At 42.1% G+C, this 21,615-nt stretch overlaps 1 protein-coding gene across 1 annotated transcript in view; it reads right to left on the bottom strand.

The window, feature by feature from the left end:
* Positions 1-14,865, bottom strand: part of LOC145413232 (solute carrier family 22 member 7-like) — a 40,243-nt gene extending 25,378 nt beyond the window's left edge. The window contains exons 1-2 of the mRNA XM_080282964.1: positions 14,472-14,865; positions 12,727-12,862 (exon numbers count right to left, since the gene is read on the bottom strand). Coding sequence (XP_080139090.1) covers positions 12,727-12,862; positions 14,472-14,865 — 530 coding nt within the window. The remainder of the gene's footprint in view (positions 1-12,726; positions 12,863-14,471) is intronic.
* Positions 14,866-21,615: the final 6,750 nt, after the last annotated feature.

A 21,615-nucleotide genomic window follows, 5' to 3' on the forward strand; every position in this document is an offset into this window, starting at 1 on the left:
ATAAATATATAAATAAATAAACTTCCTGATCCCTTACTGCCTACTGAACACCATACGCAAAGGGACGCTTTATATAATTTTCTAAAACCTCTCCAGTTAGCCCCGTTGAAGCTAATACCGTACCTGAGACTTGGTATACCCTTTTCACTCTAACTTGGCCTAAATTTGCCCTCTCTCCATCTTGAATGCCGAGTATTAATAACAGATTTGTAATTAATAACAGAGCTATGGATAGGGCGTAGAGCCAGAGCATTGTATTTTTCTGCCACTAAGGTTTTTTTATGCAAAGAAGAAGTAACCAAAGGCTACAAGTCTGCAAATTGTTCCCTTCAAGAAAAAATTAAAGGAAGATAATAGTGCCAAATTCAAGAACTTTTCGTTTAAAGATGCATGGACACACTGCGCTTAAAAGACTGGATGTCATAGGCAGTAGGAAATACAGACAGAGCGAGACAGTTCCAGAATTCACCTGTTGCATACCTAAAGGACTTGGAGGAACGGTTAACTCTTGCATTAGAGTTGGACAGCAAAGGGATGAGAGTTTGTTACTAAACGGCTGCTACTTCTCGTGGAATAAGCTGCAAAAAGACGAAAATTCAGGCCACATTAAGGTGCGAAGAGTATAGTATGCAAGCCTTCACTCCTGATGGTATTACATGATTTGAAAAAAAAAAAAAAAAAAAGAACTCCAACCACCACTGGGAATTAGAAATTTTGCATACAAGTCAAGGTCGTCACCAGTGCTTTCAATATACTGTATACCAGCAAATTAATATTATTGTTTCATTTTCACTGGAGCACTTGCAAAATGTCTCTCTATCTATCTATCTATAGCCAGACACCACAATGCCGTAAGGGGTGGCCATTTGTATTTTAGTTGTTTTGTTATGAGTCCATATTATAATTACAAATCATAATAGATAGATAGATAAATAGATAGATAGACAGCTCTATGCGAGCCTGGGAATGGGAAATGATCTTGCAAGTTACACTGAGGAAAAGCTGACGACAGAGTACGAAATAGCCAGTCAGTTAGTTGTCAGCAATTCACGAGGTGAACAAAGCCTTGTTGACCATACACACACATACTCACACACAGGCTTCTAGAACTTTCCAATCACAGGGAACACACGTGATACGTCTCCTGTTTCACCAGAATTTAGGAAAGAGAGCTCAGAAGGAAGCTAGCCATAGAACAGACAGGTCGCAGGGAGAAGGGCTTAGCAACTTGAGAGAGAGAGAGAGAGAGAGCGAGACAGGGAGACAGGGACTCTGCTCATACTCACTCGTGAGTGAGACTTGTTAATATTTCCAAGACAAATAAAAATAGTCCCATACAATTCTATACCTCTCCTGTCACTACATGACAAAGGGGAAAGAAGATTATCTACTTACAAAGCTACTCAAGTATAACAACCGCTCGTCCACAAGTCTAATATATATAACTTCTCTACAAGTAACTACAAAGTCTTTTATGACATTTGGTAGCAGCGAACGTATACGAACCTCGTCTACGAATCAACATTGAATTCCTACAAAATATCAAGATTGAAAACAATAATACCTCTCACAACCAACAACTCACAAATAGCTCCTGATAGTATTCTCTCCAACCAGCCCCCTCCGTCTCCCCGATCATCACGCTGATGTAGAGGTGAAGAGGTCACAGGACGCCTTGCAAGTAGTTTAACAATATATTGATACAAACAATCTTGCAACTTCTACGACGAACCAGCGAACTACAACCATCTACAATCAACCACAAGTAACAACTCTACGAGTCGTCTGTATAATCTTCTACAAGTAGCGGCAGTCTTCATCCTACAACGAGTAAATCACAAGAGAAAAGGACCGAGAAAACATCGACAAAGAAAAACAAAACAAACAAACGAAGAGTGAGACGCGACTCATACCTCATAACCACTAGACCTCACCCTCCTCTCTCTGCTACATCCACCCAACCCCCGACGCTGACACAGGAGTCAAGAGGTCAAGACGACGAAGCAAATACCAAGTCCATATTCACAACTCATCTTACTCACTCATCTTCACTCAAGTTACTCATCGCTACTCATTTACTCACCACAGCTACCAGTGTGGGAAGCCGACGTCACCATGTGCTGAGATGACATCACAACGCGAGTCTGCCATGCCAAGCAACGTGTGACTGACACCAGGCACCTCTCACCCACTACTCATTACTCATTATTCACATAGCTCCTACTCATACTCATTTATTTTCACAGTTGAGTTGGAAATTCTATGCTGAGGTTTGCCTGGGACAGCTGTTAACCACCACAAGCACCAGGCCATGGAATTTCCTGAGTAATATCGTCCATCAACACACCACTAGAATTATCAAGAGATCTTCAATCAAACCTGCATTTTTCTTCCGAGATCGACTTTTGTATCGACACACCTCTACGATCTGTATCAAGTGGGTAAAATTATACTTACTCATTTCTTCTCAGTGCTAAAATTAGCTATATTCAACTTTTTTTTGCTTATTTCCATATATACACTTATACACTCACTATCTATCATTTATTTCAACTTATTTACTCATCTATTTTGTTAGGACATAAATAAACAAGAGGCGTATTTCATAACACCATATCTTAATGACAGGAATATTTTCGCCACCACCCACGTTAATACCAGATGACACACAATTTGCCACAACAACAGACTCACAATTAAGAGAGCCCCAAGGCAACCCACCCCTTGTACAAACCTCACCACACACTAAAGATCAAGAAACAAATACGGCAGTTTCAGATGATGAGTGGGAAATCCCCTCTGACGTAGCAAGTGCGGACTTTGTCGCCGACTTGCCCACGTATGCCAATATACTTAACAGGGTTCACCGGTCCGGTCGTACATATTCCACCATTCCCTCACACAACGATAAACACGTCCAAGTTGAATTAACAGAGCAAACAGTGAAAATGCATCAAAAAACAAATACCGCTGATCTAACAACCACACCTCAAGTGTTTGTGTATCACGAGGATAAAACTGCCCCAAAATTCTCTGACACAGACAAAGATCGCATTGATGTCATTTCATTAGTCAGTCAGTGCGAACAAATGTTCATCAAGCGCCACATACTAGATGAACAAGAGAAAATTGCTATTTTTTCATCTTGCATAAGCCAGGAAAGATGTCCAGCGAGCAATTTGCTTCGCTCCGACAAGCTCCATAGGGCTAGGACATATGATGAATTTAAAACTGAATTTTTGAAGAAATTTTCTGGAGGTATGAACTTCTTGCCAGGTATAATTCCAGAATTACATAAAATTGTAGATCTTGTAAGGGAGCACACTACAAACCATGTGCTCAGTGAAATAACTGCTGATGTCTCCACAATCAAAAGAACATTGTTAGTTACTTTGGAAAATTCTAATTGGATAACAGATGATGGAAAGATGTCCCCAGACCTCGTCGTGGACATCATTGGTTATGTAGCTGTCTTGTGTAAATTACCTGATAGGACCCTTAAGATCGCCAAGACGATCGCGTACACCCCAGGAATGTGCTTGCTAGACTTAATGAACGAGGTAGAGATGCAGTGCAGTAAAGCAGGTATGGTCGACACACATGCACATTCTGGTAGAATGAGGGTACCTGAGACAGTATCAGCTGTGAAAACATCTACACCGACCCCAAACAGAGAACAAAATCGATCGTGACCAGAAAGCAGGCAGACCAAACAACCAAACATGACAAGGCCTCGTTCACAGACGCCTTGCTACAGGCAGTTTCATAAGTTTTCGCGCAGCCCGAGCAGGTCTCGCGCCATAAACAACACTTCTTATGGGAAATCACATTGTAGGTCACAGTCAAGGGATAGGTCCATTCTATGTCATTATTGTGCAAAACCAGGACACACAAGGTATGAATGTTTTATCAAGGCAAAAGAGGACAAGCAAAAGACACAAGGATTTGGTCCTTACTGTAGGCATCATAGATACCAAGGGCACTGGACCAGTGATTGAAAAACAGTAGAAAAAATTGTGTCTATGTTCAAATCGGGGGAAGACCAAGTCATGACAAAAAACGAACAAACGTAAAGAAAAACAAGTCTAAACTTCACATAGGAGGCATGTTGGGAAATGAGTGTATCTTGATACCAGCTGTATGTGAGGATCAAAACGTTTCCTTATTTTTAGATACAGGCTCTCCAGTGAACTTAATAACACATGAAGAACTAAATAGAATTCTTAAAAATAAAAAGAAAGTAACTTTTCTGGATGAGGCTGATTTAAATTTATACACAGTAGATGGACAAGAGATTACACTGAAAGGTATGATAAGATTAAATATCAGTTTCACAGAGACTACAAGACCATTCTCTGCATTTTTTTATATCGTTGAAAACTTAGCAATTAAAGCTTATATGTTACTGGGCTTAAGATCCATGAGAGCTGAGAACATAACCATACTCCCACAAATGAATGGAATAGACTTTGACAATGAATTCATAGAGGAAATAACTTCAGAGCCCTCACCGATTGGTAGAAGTGAGCCAAAAAGAATTGGTAATATTAAAGGCCTAAACAAACATACACAAACAGATGAGTGTATAGATCCACTCCCACCACCAACCTCATCCTCCAGAATTAGTGACCCAGATAACAGTACTGATTTATCAATTTTTCCAGCCCATCTCACTAATGATTTAGTTATACCACCTAATTCATACATGAAGGTTACCATAAAGAGCAAATTACGGAATAGTACTATTCTTGTCTTAGAAGAATTATGTAAAGTAAAGGGATTGTCAGTAGAAAACGCATTATGTCATACGAACGACGAAGGGCGAACTCAGATATTCATAATTAATCACATGAATGGGGAAGTTCAGTTGAAAAAGGGAACTTGCATAGTTAATATTGAAAAATGTCCAGCCCCTGTGAAGGAAATAGTTATAGCTGGAGTGACAAGTGAGATAAAATCTACGGATAGAGAAAGACTAAAAGAGAATTTAATTCACTCAGGTGAATTTGATGAAGAAAGTGATTTGTTAACCCTGCTGGAAACACACAGGGACACCGTAGCATTGCCCGGAAAACAATTAGGGTGTACTAACTTGATTAATCACATGATTAATGTGCACCCAGAAACACCACCAATTTTCGTATCAGCTTACCGCATACCACGCTCCCAACATACACTTGCAAATCAGTATGTCGATGAAATGTTAAAACTTGGAATTATTGAGCCTTCAGCTTCCCTGTGGAATGCCCCCTTATTCTTCGTGCCCAAACGAAATGGAGAAATGCGTGCGGTAGTAGATTACCGTAAACTAAATAATCACACAATCCCAGACAGATTTCCCATGCCATTGCTAAGCGATGTTCTACAGAATATTGGTCCTGAGAGTAATATATTCTCGACCATCGATCTCCTAAACGGCTATTATCAGATTCCGGTATCTAAGGAGTCACGTAAATACACTGCCTTTTCAACAAACAGAGGCCATTATCAATATACAAGAATGCCAGTGGGACTGAGGACAGCCCCAGGCACATTCCAGCGTCTTATGAATTACGTATTGTCCGGAATTTTAGGACAAGGAATATTTGTTTATCTTGACGATATTATAATCGCAACGAAGAATATTAAGGATCATCTCAGGAAATTAGACTTACTCTTACAAAAGCTTAGTGATGCTGGTTTAAAAATTAAACTTTCTAAATGCAAATTTTGCTTTAAGGAAATAAATTTCTTAGGCCACAAATTAAGTTCTGATGGTCTTCACACCACTGATGACAAAATACAGGCAGTGAGAGATTTTCCTGAACCCACTACGACTGACGAAGTTAGACAATTTTTAGGTCTGGCTGGGTACTATAGGTCATTCGTACCACAGTTCTCTCATATAGCCTTTCCTCTATTCCAACTACTCAAAAAAGATGCTGTATTCCAATGGGAAGAAGAACAAAAAAGGGCATTTAACAATCTACAGATTAAACTAACAAATGCACCTTGTTTAGCATATCCAGATTACACAAAATCATTTCTTATTTGTACAGACGCATCAGTTAAAGGATTAGGGGCTGTACTGATGCAGGAAGATAAAAGAGGAAAGAATCAACCAATTGCATTTGCCAGCAGACAAACAAGAGGTGCAGAGAAAAATTATTGCACTACAGACTTAGAGGCACTTGCAGTGGTTTTTGCATTACAAAAGTTTCGAGATTTGGTATATGGTTACGAAATCCACTTATTCACCGACCATAAACCACTGGTGGGTATGTTTAAAGAAAAACTCCTTTCTGGGAGGAGAGCAAGATGGAAATATACAGTTGAAAACTACAATGTACAAATTCATTATATACAAGGTAAAATGAACATAGTAGCTGACGCATTATCTAGGAACCCGAACACAATTCAGGTCGCGGCGTTAGATCTCAAAGGAAATATCCCAAACCACGAGGATATCGCAAAGGCACAAAGACTTGACCCAATATGGTCTAAAGTTATGTACAAGTTAGAAAGTGGAGATGACATACAAGTACCCAAACTGCATGTCCCACTTGAACAATTCACAATGGTCAATAATACATTATACAAAATTAACTCTAAACAACCAAAACGCCAAAGAAATACTAACCAGTTGGTAGTACCTAATGACATGATACCCCAAGTATTACGATTGATACACGACAGCCCACATGCAGGACATCCTGGAAAGAATAAGACATTCAACCAAGCCCAGCTGTTATATTACTGGCCTTCATTACGAAAAGATAGAAACATTCATATAGACAAATGCGAATCATGTGCGAAACACAAAGGATACCCAATCACACCTGCACCGATGGGTAATTACCCCGTACCACATCAACCATGGGACGTTGTCGCTGTTGATTTACTCAAGATGCCATTATCATACAATAATAACCTATACTTATTCGTAGCAACGGATCATTTTTCATGTTATGTCATTTTAGCTCCAATTAAAGATAAGACAGCAGAGACAGTAGCAAAGGCAATAACAGATAATGTAATATGTCGCTTTACTACCCCAAAGGTACTAACAAGTGATAATGGAGGAGAATTTAATTCTGAGATCTTACAAGAAATATGTAAACAATACATCAAAAAGGTTAACGTTTTGGCCTATCACCCAGCATCGAATGGGTTGGTAGAGAGACAAAATTAAAAGTATTAGATGTGCTACGACACATTCTCAGTGAAAATTATGCAAGCTGGGATGATTGGATTCCCAGAGTAGAAGCCTCAATTAATGGATCTATAAATAAATCCATAGGTGACACACCACATTTCATTATATATGGCACAGATAAAAAATTACCATATGAGCTCCTAGAAGGTGACAGCATGCCTATATACAATTACGATGATTACTCTAAACTCCGTTTACGTGAATTCCAGGACATTCACAAAAGAGTCAAAAAACAATTAACGACGTCCAAGGAAGAAATGACGGAGGCATTTAACAAGAAGGCAAGAGATTCACCTATCAGCTTAGGAGACATTGTTTACGGTGTCATTCATACGAGAGACAATAAATTATCCACAAAATTTGTGGGCCCATACAGAGTAATTAACATAAAAGCAAACAAAGTTTTAATTAAGTCACTTTCAAGTGGCGAGGAGAAACAAGTTCATATTGACCATTTAAAACGAGTTTCAAGGGAATTATCCCATAATTATTCAGCCTCGGATACAACCGAACAGGTGAACGTACCTCAAGAAACCAAGCAAGAACACAACAATGATTACAAAAAGAAATTAAGGTCATATACCAAACAATCGAACATAGGTGCAGCTGTTCCAATCAAATCTACAGTACATCATTTACGAGAATTAAATATCGATTTAAACTCCTTCTATAAATGAAATAACAATCAACCATAACGCACATCATCACTATCATCGACCACAGCATGACCATACTAGGAAATTAATAGATTTTTTTTTTTTCGGTAGGTTACGATGAAGGGACTTATGCTATGGATTCTCCTCTACATATCAAGAGGATATGCGCACTTAGATCCCCAACACATAGTACGACAAGGATGCCTCATAGCTCCAACGGCCACGACTACAATCGTTAAGGACGTCATGAGTACTGAAATAAGTCTAGATTACTTGTATGAATTACCTACTTATCTAGACAGGCTTGCAACGCCGATGCGAACTCTGGACTTCATGATAGGAAATTATGTTTCACAAGCACATAACACCAAGGAAGTGAATGAAATAGTAAAGTTAGCGAAATGGAAACTAGAACAGGCAAAGTCAACTATGCTCATCATGATCCAAGATCTCCCATCTTATGGAACGGAGGTACTGAGCGACAGGAACAACATCACACGTACTCGCCAAAAGCGCGGTTTGTTCGACCTGGGTGGCGCAATTCTTGGAAACATCTTTGGATTGGCTACAGAGGATGACCTTAAAGAAATAAACAACAAATTTAATAAGATAGCTCAGGTACTAACATACCAAGATAAATTCATCACAGGACAGAACTCAGCAATGAAGACAATTGTGAAAAATCTGAAAAAAGCAGAAAACATAGCTCTCGAGAGTGTAGATAAAATAAATGAAATGGAGGGAAACAGTACACTTTTCCAACACTTCTCCATCATCACAGAACATATTGACACGATTATACTACAATTAGAGAATACTAGAGATCGTTTCAGGGCGCTTATGCAAGGAATTTCGAATGCTGGTGATGGCAAGATCACAATTGACTTACTCCCAGTTCATGAGCTACGTCAGATAGTTAGTCAAGGCATACGTAAACATAAATTGAAACCGTTGTTCCGCAGTAGGGAATTCATGCAATATTACCCATATTTAGAAGCAACACTAACACCAACATCAGTAGTAGTTCATGTACCATTCATCACTGAAGACCTGTTCACAGTATACCAAATACATCCCTTCCCCTATAAAAATAACAACACTTTGGTCATCATCAACATCAACACAGACACCGAACTCATCATGGTCTCCAAGAGACGGGACACTGTCACTTTCGCAAGTGAATCAACGATTGAACGAAAGTGCCGCACATCCTTACATGCTGTTCATCTTTGTCCTGCGTACATTTTCACGTTTCAGCCTACTGATACAGTCCCTTGTGAAATGGCTATCATCAGAAATGACAATATTCATCATCACTGCAACTTCACTTTTGCTCCAGATAAACTTGTACACCATCAACGCATTGGACACTCAGTTTTTTTAGTTCCCTCATAACACATCAGTTTACATAGTCTGTCCAGATATACCACCATCTCATACATCAGCATCAGGATTATACATAGCACCAGACTACTGTGCGGTATTTACACCAGCCATGTCTACTTTATCCACCATCAATCACTACGCCATTCTCAATCATACACACAAACATTTCCACCCACTGCCTGATATGGACTTAAACATGAGCACAAGTATTAAGTTGACTTCACCTAAGTTTGAAACTATGCAGCTGATCAATGAAACAATGAAGCCCTGGGAAGATTTGAGTTTGAGTATGTTCAACCCATATTATGTGTATAGCCCAGCACGTACTGTCTTTATAATCGTCTGCATTGTAGTTGCAGTACTGCTGTTCGCAATGCACAGAATGCATGCAAGAATTGCTAATTTGGAGTCATTATTTAGTGGGAGGAGAGTTAACATCCAAGTTAACCCCCCTGAATGAAGTGTACATATTTTGTATATAGTATTAATTATATATATAAAAAAAAATACAAAGAAGAATGACCCATGTATGGCATACCAGTACCATTATCTTTAAATGAAATATTAATAACTCTTACCATAATCTTAATTTTAAACTTTTTTTTTTTCTTGCATGTATGCATTTCACTACAATAACCCAAGTACATACTGTATTACAGTTAAATAATTTACTTTTAATGCATTTATTCAAATATGTATACAACTTGTTTAAAATGTAATATTGCTGAATAATCACTATTTACTATAAATATTATATGTATACAATATTATAATCAATATTATGTACTAATAGATTAGCATGTGTCAATGATAATTGCTGTCGGAGGTCCTTCAGCTGCGTGGACCGAGCATATGTTATGAGTCCATATTATAATTACAAATCATAATAGATAGATAGATAAATAGATAGATAGACAGCTCTATGCGAGCCTGGGAATGGGAAATGATCTTGCAAGTTAAACTGAGGAAAAGCTGACGACAGAGTACGAAGTAGCCAGTCAGTTAGTTGTCAGCAATTCACGAGGTGAACAAAGCCTTGTTGACCATACACACACATACACACATACTCACACACAGGCTTCTAGAACTTTCCAATCACAGGGAACACAAGTGATACGTCTCCTGTTTCACCAGAATTTAGGAAAGAGAGCTCAGAAGGAAGCTAGCCATAGAACAGACAGGTCGCAGGGAGAAGGGCTTAGCAACTTGAGAGAGAGAGAGAGAGAGAGAGAGAGAGAGAGAGAGAGCGAGACAGGGAGACAGGGACTCTGCTCATACTCACTCGTGAGTGAGAGACTTGTAAATATTTCCAAGACAAATAAAAATAGTCCCATACTATTCTTTACCTCTCCTGTCACTACATGACAAATGGGAAAGAAGATTATCTACTTACAAAGCTACTCAAGTATAACAACCGCTCGTCCACAAGTCTAATATATATATCTTCTCTACAAGTAACTACAAAGTCTTTTATGACAGTTTTACGGGGAGGGGGACTAACCCTCCACCAAACCACTTGTTGACATGTAGGGAACACATATGGGTTGGTTATATGGTTACCACCCAACGTTGTAAATGGTTTCCTGGCTTACAGGAAACAATTAAGCTTGTCTTTCAGTGTCAAGCCACTTGAAATGGAAAGAACAGTAATAAAAAGTGACAGGAAAGATGGGAGAAATAGGAAAAGAGGAGGGCAGACACAGAAAAACAGTGATAAAGGTGAACAAAGACGTAGGCAGCACTACATCAAGTGAGTGGATGATGATGAGAAACAGGAAGAGAGGAAGGAAGAGACAGAAAAAAAAAAAAAGCAAAATATACAACTTTTCAATATCATGGCGAAATTTTTATTCGTATGTAAAATAATGCAGCTACAAAGAATAAATATGATTTCCCCCCCCTCGTAGGGTAATGAAGGGTAACGCGGGGTACTTTTACTTTCTGCGTAAGGCTGTGCAGTATCAAGCAGTGTGGCCATACTGCATGAACGATAAAAATTACTTTGCTCTTCTCGCCAAGCTTTTTTCATCTTAAACATTTTTCCTCTCCTCCTCCTTCATATTCATCAACTTTTTTTCAACTTACTTTTTCCTCTTTCCCTTTTCCCCTGACACGCCACCCTCTCCCATGCACTCCCTCACAGACAGAGCAGACTCACTCAAGGGGGACAGCAGACTTACTTGAGGGGGACAGCAGACATACATGATGGGGACAGCAGACATACATGAAGGAGACAGCAGACTCACTTAATGAGGATAGCCGACTTATTTGAGGGGGACAGCAGACTCACTTAATGGGGACAGCAGACTCACTTAATGGGGACAGCAGACTCACTTAATGGGGACAGTAGACTCACTTAACGAGGACAGCAGACTCAATGGAGACAGCAGACTCACTCGAGGAGGACAGCAGACTCACGTAATGGGGACAGCAGACTCACTTAAGGGGGACAGCAGACTCACTTGAGGGGGACAGCAGACTCAAGGGGGACAGCAGACTCACTTGAGGGGAGCAGCAGACTCACTGAATGGGGACAGCAGACTCACTGAATGGGGACAGCAGACTCAAGGGGGATAGCAGACTCACTGAATGGGGACAGCAGACTCACTGAATGGGGACAGCAGACTCAAGGGGGATAGCAGACTCACTGAATGGGGACAGCAGACTCACTGAATGGGGACAGCAGACTCACTGAATGGGGACAGCAGACTCAAGGGGGACAGCAGACTCACTTAAGGGGAGCAGCAGACTCACTGAATGGGGACAGCAGATTCACTGAATTGGGACAGCAGACTCAAGGGGGATAGCAGACTCACTGAATGGGGACAGCAGACTCACTGAATGGGGACAGCAGACTCAAGGGGGATAGCAGACTCACTGAATGGGGACAGCAGACTCACTGAATGGGGACAGCAGACTCAAGGGAGATAGCAGACTCACTGAATGGGGACAGCAGACTCACTTAATGGGGACAGCAGACTCAATGGGGACAGCAGACTTACTTGAGGGGAACAGCAGACTCACTTAATGGGAACAGCAGACTCACTTAATGGGGACAGCAGATTCACTTAATGGGGACAGCAGACTCACTTAAGGGGGACAGCAGACTCCCTTGGGGGGAACAGCACTCACTGAATGGGGACACCAGACTCACTGAATGGGGACACCAGACTCAAGGGGGACAGCAGACTTACTGAATGGGGACAGCAGACTCACTGAATGGGGACAGCAGACTCACTTAATGAGGACAGCAGACTCACTCGAGGAGGATAGCAGACTCACTCAATGGGGACAGCAGACTCACGTAATGGGGACAGCAGACTCACTTTAGGGGAACAGCAGACTCAATGGGGACAGAAGACTCACTTAATGAGGACAGCATACTCACTTGAGGAGAACAGCAGACTCACTCAATGGGGACAGCAGACTCACTTAATGGGGACAGCAGACTCTAGGAGGACAGCAGACTCAAGGGGGACGCAGACTCACTTGTTGGGGATAGCAAAGTGCAGGATCTGTTGGTGCGTCCAGTTGGCTGCCACCAGCGGCTCCACCCAGCACCAGTGGTCAGGGGTGGCACCGAGGAATTGGTACGGCATTATCAGGAAGGCTGACGTGAAGAAGACTGGTGGGGTGCAGGCGCCAGACCGAGAACAGATAATGGCGTTATAGGAGATAGAGACTGGGTACCCGTATTCTGTTTGGGTAACTAAGCTCCCTGACATCCCTTTGCAAGCCATTGATTTTACTTAGTTCACCTTACTGTCCTCATCTTTGTTACTAAAATAATTCTAATATCACCATACTCTACATAAATTACTAACAAAACGATATTAGCCAGCTGTATCCAAAAATGAATTGGTAAGGAAGAGGTGTTAGGGAGCTTCCTCAACTGACGAGAATACAGAACTAGGACCTGCATTCTTGTCGGATAAGGAAACTCCCTAACACCTCTTCCTAAGCTATTTATTCTTGGATATAACTGGTTAATATACTTTTGTAATTGTGAGTTATTTGAAAGCAGCATGTGGAGTTACATGGAGAGATAGACTGACATATAAGGAAGTGAAGGAGCGTTGTGGTGTGGGTGTGGATGTCACAGGAAGTGTTAGGAGAAACACACTAAGGTGGTTTGGCCATGTGGAGAGGATGGAGAGTGAGATACTGACGAGGAGAGTGTATGTGAGTGAGGTGGAGTAGGGGGAGAGGAAGGGAGAGACCAAGGATGAGATGGAGGGATGGAGTGGGGGAGGGTGTGAGCTGGGAGCAAGGCAGTGAAATGACGGGTGACAGGGTGATATGGAGGTGATTTGTTTGTGGTCACCCCTTATGGGATTAAAGCTTCTGGCAATAGACAGATAGATAGATGTTATCTATGCAGGGTACGGTCATTTTGGAAGGATTTATATGACGCAGATGAGGAAAGTAAGGTGTAAAAAGCAAAATAAATCACTTAGGAAGAGATGTTAGGGAGCTTCCTTAATGGCGAAAATTCGTGCCAAGATATCCACACGGCCAACAACAGGATTTATACAGAGTGCATATTGGTTCAAGAGAAGGAATTAGCTTTTTCATTCTATCATCTAAACAACATCTTCCTTCTTGCTATTCACTCTAGACATTAAAGCGAGGATGACCAGCCTAGCTCTCCCCTGGGTAGCATGATGTGAGCAGCAAACCCCGGCCATCCTCGCATGTAAGCCATTATAGGTGCCATCTCGTCAGAAAGCCTTAACTGACTACATCACCAGGCGTTGTAGGAAACAATTTACTTTGTCACTCAATGTACAATCACCTACTGTAGAGGCAGCACTGCATCGAGTGAATGAATGGTGGGGTTCCATACTACCACCAGGCACTCGTTTATGTACACAGTATCAAGCGCTTATATTGCGTTTTCACAAGGGAGATTCAAATGTGCTATACTGAGGCAAATAATTAGTGGTTCTCATCATATCAAAGGCCTGGGAATGTATGTCTCACGCCCATATCCTCGTTGGCTAAGAAAGCTCCCTAACACCTTTTCCTAAGCTATTTCTTTTGCTTATTACACCTTACTGTCCAGTTCTGTGTTATATGAATCCTTCTAACATCGTAATACTCTGCATAAATATAGTACAATAGGGTACTGGCCACACATATTCAAAAATAAATAGCTAAGGAGGTGGGGCTAGGGAGCCTCCTTACCTGAAGAGAATACGGGCCTCAAAAACGCCCTGGAATGAACCACTCACTGTAATTTGTCAGGAAGAAGAGCATTATGTTCCAAGGCCCGCGTGTCCCAACCAGCTCCAGTAGGTCTTCAAAGGTCCTCATCCGGGACAAGGCTTTGTCCATACTCTTGTCTTCCCATGACTCAACCACTGTCACACCCTTCCCTCTAACTGACTCCTTTGACACTTCTCTCTTCTGTACTGCTGACTCTCCTGCTGCACCCTCCTCTACCGCTGACTCATCTGCCAACACACACTCTTCTTCGGCTGACTTTACCATCAATGCACTCTCTTCTACTGCTGACTCTCCTGCCAACGCACACTCCTCTTCGGCTGTCTCTCCTGCCAACTCACACTCCTCTTCTACTGACTCTCCCACCAATGCACTCTCTTCTACTGCTGACTCTCCCACCATGGCTGACTCTTCGACCACAGTTGTGCCCCCTCCTTCTGACTCTCCCACCAACACCTTTCCCTCCTGTCCCTCCGACTCTCCCTCTTCCCTCTTCATTTCCACTGGAGGGTCGTCTTCAAGTGGGTCTGCTTTTCCTGGCGAAAGAGAGAGAGAAAAAATGTCTTAGGAATCAATCAGGCTAATTAAAAGTGCACTGAAATTGAGGCCAGAACAGAGCATATTCAACCACAAACATTCTAATTGTCGAGGCCAGGGTTAAACTGTCAGGCAGAGGCAGTGGCCGAATTGACAGAGAGGTGGCCTGCAATCCAATGGACCCTGGTTCGAATTCCGGCTGGAACAGGCACAGTTTAAGGATCTGAATTTCGTTTAAACCAGATTTATACTAACCTACCACACCGCTCACCGAAAAGTACCCCTGCTAACACCAGCAATCTCTCTCTCTCTCTCTCTCTCTCTCTCTCTCTCTCTCTCTCTCTCTCTCTCTCTCTCTCTCTCTCTCTCTCTCTCTCCCAATCCTCTATAAACCAGCCCAAGCATGTACTGACTCTGCACGGTGGGTGTTAACGCCGAAGTGGTGACATGCGAAGGTGTATACTATGTAGGAGGACTACAGGGCTTTGGGAACGGGCTGTGAAGATGCCTATGTCCAGAGAACGACGCATGAAAAGAAGTATTAAGTCTCGTTTCGTGGACCATGTTCCGCACAAACCATTTCTATTTCTTATCGATACACGTAAAGCTGCTGCCAATGAGAGACGGACCTGCCAGAAAGTGAACCAGTGAAATGAACCTTTGATCCGTTTCCTATCACAGCTTATGTGATGGAAGAGTTTGCATCAGAAGAAGCATTATCCCAGACGCTATACTCTTTTTACTCTAACTTGGCCTAAAACTATCCTCTCTCTAAAACACTAGAATATGATGTAAGGCACGAGGAAGTACTGTAGAAAGAACGTAAAGCTGTAGTATTGTCTTATTATGCAAACAAGCTTGGTGAAAAAAAGCTGTGAAAGGACAAAAAACTGGATCAGGTTAAGGTAAAAGAACGATAACATTAATTTACTTCCTAACGATGAATAATGAGTCAGTGAGCGATAACTCTGGAGACTCAGTGATACGATCATCGGTAATTAGTAACTCATTCAGAATGTTTCGTATGAGTTTCATAAGGGTTAGATGAAAGAATGGACCGAAATTCCTGGAAGCGACTGTACATTCTGGCCTGTATATGAATGCACCCTAATCCAGTTTCACTCCAATCCAACGCTTCACCCTAATCCAACACTTCACTCTAATCCAGCTTCACCTGAATCCAGCATCACCCTTATCCAACACATCACTCTAAACCAACTTCATCCTAATCCAGCTTCACTCTAATCCAACACTTCAACCTAATCAAACACATCATCCTAATCCACCATTTAACCTTAATCCAACACTTCACCCTAATCCAGCTTCACCCTAATCCAACACTTCACCCTAATCCAGCTTCACCCTAATCCAACACATTACCCTAATCCAGCTTCACCCGAATCCAGCTTCAAACTTATCCAGCACATGACCCTATTCCAGCTTCACTCTAATCCAACATTTCACCCTAATCCAACACTTCATTCAAATCCAACACTTTACACGAATCCAGCTTCACCCTAATCCAACACTGCACCCTAATCCAACACTTCACCCTAATCCAACACTTCACCCTAATCCAACACTTCACCCTAATCCAGCTTCACCCTAATCCAGCTTCACCCTAATCCATCACTTCATCCTAATCCAACACTACACCCTAATGCAACGCTACACCCTAATCCAACACTGCACCCTAATCCAGCTTCAACATAATCCAACACTTCACCCTAATCAAACATTTCACCCTAATCCAGCTTCTTCCTAATCCAACACTTCACGCTAATGCAGCACTTCACCTTAATTCAACACTTCACCCTACTCCACCACTTCAGCCTAACCCCGCTTCTCCTTAATCCAACACTTTACCCTAATCCAACACTTTACCTTAATCCAACACTTCATCCAAATCCAACACTTCACCCTAATCCAACACTCCACCTTAATCATACACTTCACCCTGATCGAACACTTCACCCAAATCGAATACTTCACCCTAATCCAGCTTCCCCCTAATCCAACTCTTCACCTAAGCCAACACTTCACCCAAATCCAACACTTCACCCGAATCCAGCTTCGCCCTAATCCAACACTTCACCCTAATCCAACACTTCACCCTAACCCAACACTTCACCCTAACCCAACACTTCATCCTAATCAGATGCTTCACCCTAATCGAACACTTCACCCTAATCCAGCTTCACCCTAATCCAACACTTCAGCCTAATCCAACACTTCACCCTAATCCAACAATTCATCCTAATCTAACACTTCACCCTAATCCAACACTTCACCCTAATCCAACTCTTCACCCTAATCTAAAACTGCACCCTTTCACCCTAATCCAGCTTCATCCTAATGTAACACTTCACCCTAATCCAACACTTCACCCAAACCCAGCCGCACCCTAATCCAACACTTCACCCTAATCCAACACTATACCCTAATCCAACACTTCACCCTAATCCAACACTTCATCCAAATCCAACACTTCACCCTAATTAAACACTTCACCCTAATCCAAAACTTCACCCTAACCCAAAACTTCACCCTAATCAGATGCTTTACCCTAATCGAACACTTCAACCTCATCCAGCTTCGCCCTAATCCAACACTTCAGCCTAATCCAACACTTCACCCTAATCCAACACTCCACCCTACTCCAACACTTAACTCTGACCGAACACTTCACGCTAATTGAATGCTTCACCCTAATCCAGTTTCACCCTAATCCAACACTTCACCCTAATCCAACACTTCACCCTAATCCAACACTTCATCCTAATCCAGCACTTCACCCTAATCCAACACTTCACCCTAATCCAACACTTCATGCTTTCACCTTAATCCAGATTCATCCTAATCTAACTATCTATCTATCTATTGCCAGACGCCTCAATCCCGTTTGGGGTGGCCACAAACAAATCGCCTCCAAGTCGTCCTGTCCCCCGCCATTTCACTGCCCTGCTCCCAACTCACACTCCCCTCTCTCATATACCTCTCCACCCCATCCCTCCATCTCATCCTCGGCCTCCCCCTCCCTCTTCCCCCCTCCACCTCACTCACATACACTCTCTTCGTCAGTCTTTCACCCTCCATCCTCTCCACATGGCCAAACCACCTCAGTGTGTTCCTCATAACACTTCCTATCACATCCACGTCAACACCACAATACTCCTTTATATCCTCATTCGTCAGCCTGTCTCTCCATGTTACTCCACAGGCTCCTCTTAAATGACTCATTTCCACTGCTCTCACTCTTGACTTGTGTCCTTCCAACAATGTCCAAGCTTCACTTCCGTACGTTAGCGTTGGTATCACAATACTGTCATGTAGTAACTTTTTCACTTCCATGCTCACTTCCCTGTTTCTTATCACTACTTTCAAAGAACCAGCAATCATTCTTCCCTGCTGTACCCTTTCAAGCAATTCACCCTCCAAACCTCCATCCTTACTCATCACACTACCCAAGTACTTAACCCGTCACATCCCGAGGTTTTCCTCACCTCCGACATCCCCCAATCCCGAGGTATTTTCGATTTTTTTTTTTTTTTGGCTAAAACCTTCGGTTTTGGTGAGAAACATCGAAAATTCATAGAGAAATCACTCACCTGAGGTTTAAAATACTCAATCCAGGTAGGATTCCTCCTTACCTGACTGGGTTTTCTAACACACTGGCACCAAAGAAAACGAGTTCTATGGGAGGGTAACTATTTCACACAACTCATAAACGGTATTTATTTACTTACTTGGTACGAATTTATATGTAGTATGAGAGTATATTGGTTTTCAAGCAGTAATATAGGCATTATAAGCATTGTTTCACTCACTAACTAATCACCATACTGACCTCTTTTTGCCACATTACCTGATCATTATTTCTGACTGTTTCTTCTTCTAATGCTATGTAAACTTTGTCCTCCACATTGTCATCGATTGGGGAATCACTCTGGCCCTGAATATCTTTACTGACCAGGTCACTGGTAACAGGTGAATTGCCGAGACACTGGCGTGAGGGGGGGGAGGGGGGAGGTTATGCGGTGTAAGGCATTGTCCCTGCTTAGCATCTTGTAGAGGAATAGAGGAAGGTGTCCCGTGTATCCATACTAAAAATCACGAACGAAAATTGAAAATTGTGCAAATTAGGGACCTTGCAATTGCACAACGTACTGGTACGTCGCCAAGACTGGCAAATGCAAATCGTTGCAACGTACCCATACGTCGACAGGACGGGGTGGGTTAAACATAGTCACATTTTCCAATTCCTCACCATCCAATCTCGCTGTACATTCACTGACTTCACCTCTCTCAAAGACCATCACTTAACTCTTCCCTACATTCACCTTTAGATTCCGTTTCTTACACACTCTCCCAGACTCATCCACCAAGCCTTGCAGCTCCCCTTCGTCTTCACTCAACAACACAGTATCATCTGCAAACAACAGTACAGGGAGTTTCCAAACACTATCCTCTCTCACCAGGGCAACTCCAACATCCACTACCCTACCTTGTACCTCTTTTATTACCCCATCCATGTACAGATTGAACAACCATGGAGACATGACACATCCCTGTTTCAACCCAACTTTCAAAGACAAAAATTCACTTAGTTCACCATTCACACGCACTGCAGCCTTCGCACCATCGTACATACTCTTCACAGCATTCATCAACTTCCCACCTACTCCATATATTCTTAACACTTTCCACAATCCTTGTCTATCCACCCTGTCATATGCTTTCTCCAAATCCATGAAAGCCGCATACAACTTCTTTCCCTTCTCTAGAAACTTTTCCACTAAAGATCTAAGAATGAATATTTGATCTACACAACCTCTTCCCTTCCTAAAGCCTCCCTGTTCTTCTCCAACTATTTTCTCTGTTCTTTCTCTAACTCTGTCAATAAGTATCCTACCATACACTTTTCCTATAATACTAAGAAGACAAATGCCTCTATGATTACCACACACTTCTTTTTCCCCTTTTCCTTTGTACAAGGGAATAATTATACCTGATTTCCAATCCTCCGGGACTCTACCTTCCTCCCAGACCAATCTGCACATCTTCCACATCCATTCTACTACTATCTCTCCCCCATGCTTCAGCATTTCACCACACACTCCATCAATTCCTGGGGCTTTCCCCTATTTAACTTTCTTCATTGCTTCCACAACTTCTATCCTACTGATTTCTTCCTGTCTTCTCACCTCCCTCCTTCTCCCAGCCATTCCCCAGCCACTTATACTCGCCTTACTTCCATCCTCTACATTCAACAATTCCTTAAAGTGTTCTCTCCATCTGCTCACTTTTTCTCCCTTCTCCACTAGTGATATACCATTTTTATCTTTCACTCCCCTGCTAACTTCACTTCCACCCTGTCTTACTCTATTCACCTCTTTCCAGAACATTTTCTTACAGTCCCTCCACTTTACACTCAAATTCCTTCCAAATTCCTCATCCACTCTCTTCTTACTCTCTCTTACTAATCTTTTCACCTCTCTCTTTCTTTCTACATAAAACTCTCTCATCCGCCTCTCAACTTCTTCCACGCCCCTATTTCTCATCCATTCATTGTATGCTTTCTTCTTTTGTGCCACAGCCTGTTTCACCTCTTCAGTCCACCAAACTGTTCCTTGCACCCCCCTCCGTCTTCTCTTCCTTCCACACACCACATCACATGCTGCACATATTTCTTCTGTAAATATCCTACACGCACCTTCCACGTCTCCCATCTGCTCCAGTTCATATTTGCCCAATCATTCCTCCACTTCTCTCTTATACTTTGCCTTTTTCTCATCCTCTTGTAACCTTTCCACTCTCCTTGCAACTACTCCTTCCTCTCGTCTTTCCCTTCTTCTATTCCTCCATCTTACTTGAATTCTAATTCTGGCCACCACCAAGTAGTGGTCAGATAGTCCACTCCCCCAACCTCTATAAACTCTTGCATCCATTACACATTTTCGCATCCTTTCATCCACACACACATAATCAATCATTGCCTTCCTTTCATTCAGTTCACCACCCACCCTTCTCATCACTCACCATGTATATCTGTGGATCATTTTATGCCTGAAGAGGGTATTGGCTATCACCAACCCCCTCCCAGCACAAATGTCCACTAACGCACTCCCATTCTCATCTATCTCAGCAGGCACACCCCACTCACCAACTATTCCAACCACCTTCACATTCCCAACTTTACCATTCATATCACCTCTCCCGGTGATGACTCGAGGTGCCTGGAACCACTGTCTGACTCTCTTCTTCTTCATTTCTGCAACATTCGCGGCCTTTCCTCTAACTTTCGCTCTGTTGAGCACCACCTCTCCTCTAAACCTCACCTTCTTTTTCTAACGGAGACTCAGCTGTCTGAGGCAACTGACAGCAAACCCTTTTCTGTATCCTCCTACTTTCTCTATACTCATTTCAAAGCCAAAGATGGCTGTTGTGTATATACACGCACTACTTATCTTGCTCTCATGTTCCTGAACTCGATTCTTCTGAATTCTCTACACTCTGGCTTCGGCTTTCCTGTCATTCTCTGAATAAATATATCTGTGCTGTTTACATATCCCCTAATTCTACTGACTATCAAAAATTCTTCGACTATCTTACTTC

The sequence above is a fragment of the Coenobita brevimanus genome, chromosome 95, assembly GCF_032717465.1.
Source record: "Coenobita brevimanus isolate Jiangsu-jjx chromosome 95, ASM3271746v2, whole genome shotgun sequence".
In the NCBI taxonomy this organism is placed as follows: domain Eukaryota; kingdom Metazoa; phylum Arthropoda; class Malacostraca; order Decapoda; family Coenobitidae; genus Coenobita; species Coenobita brevimanus.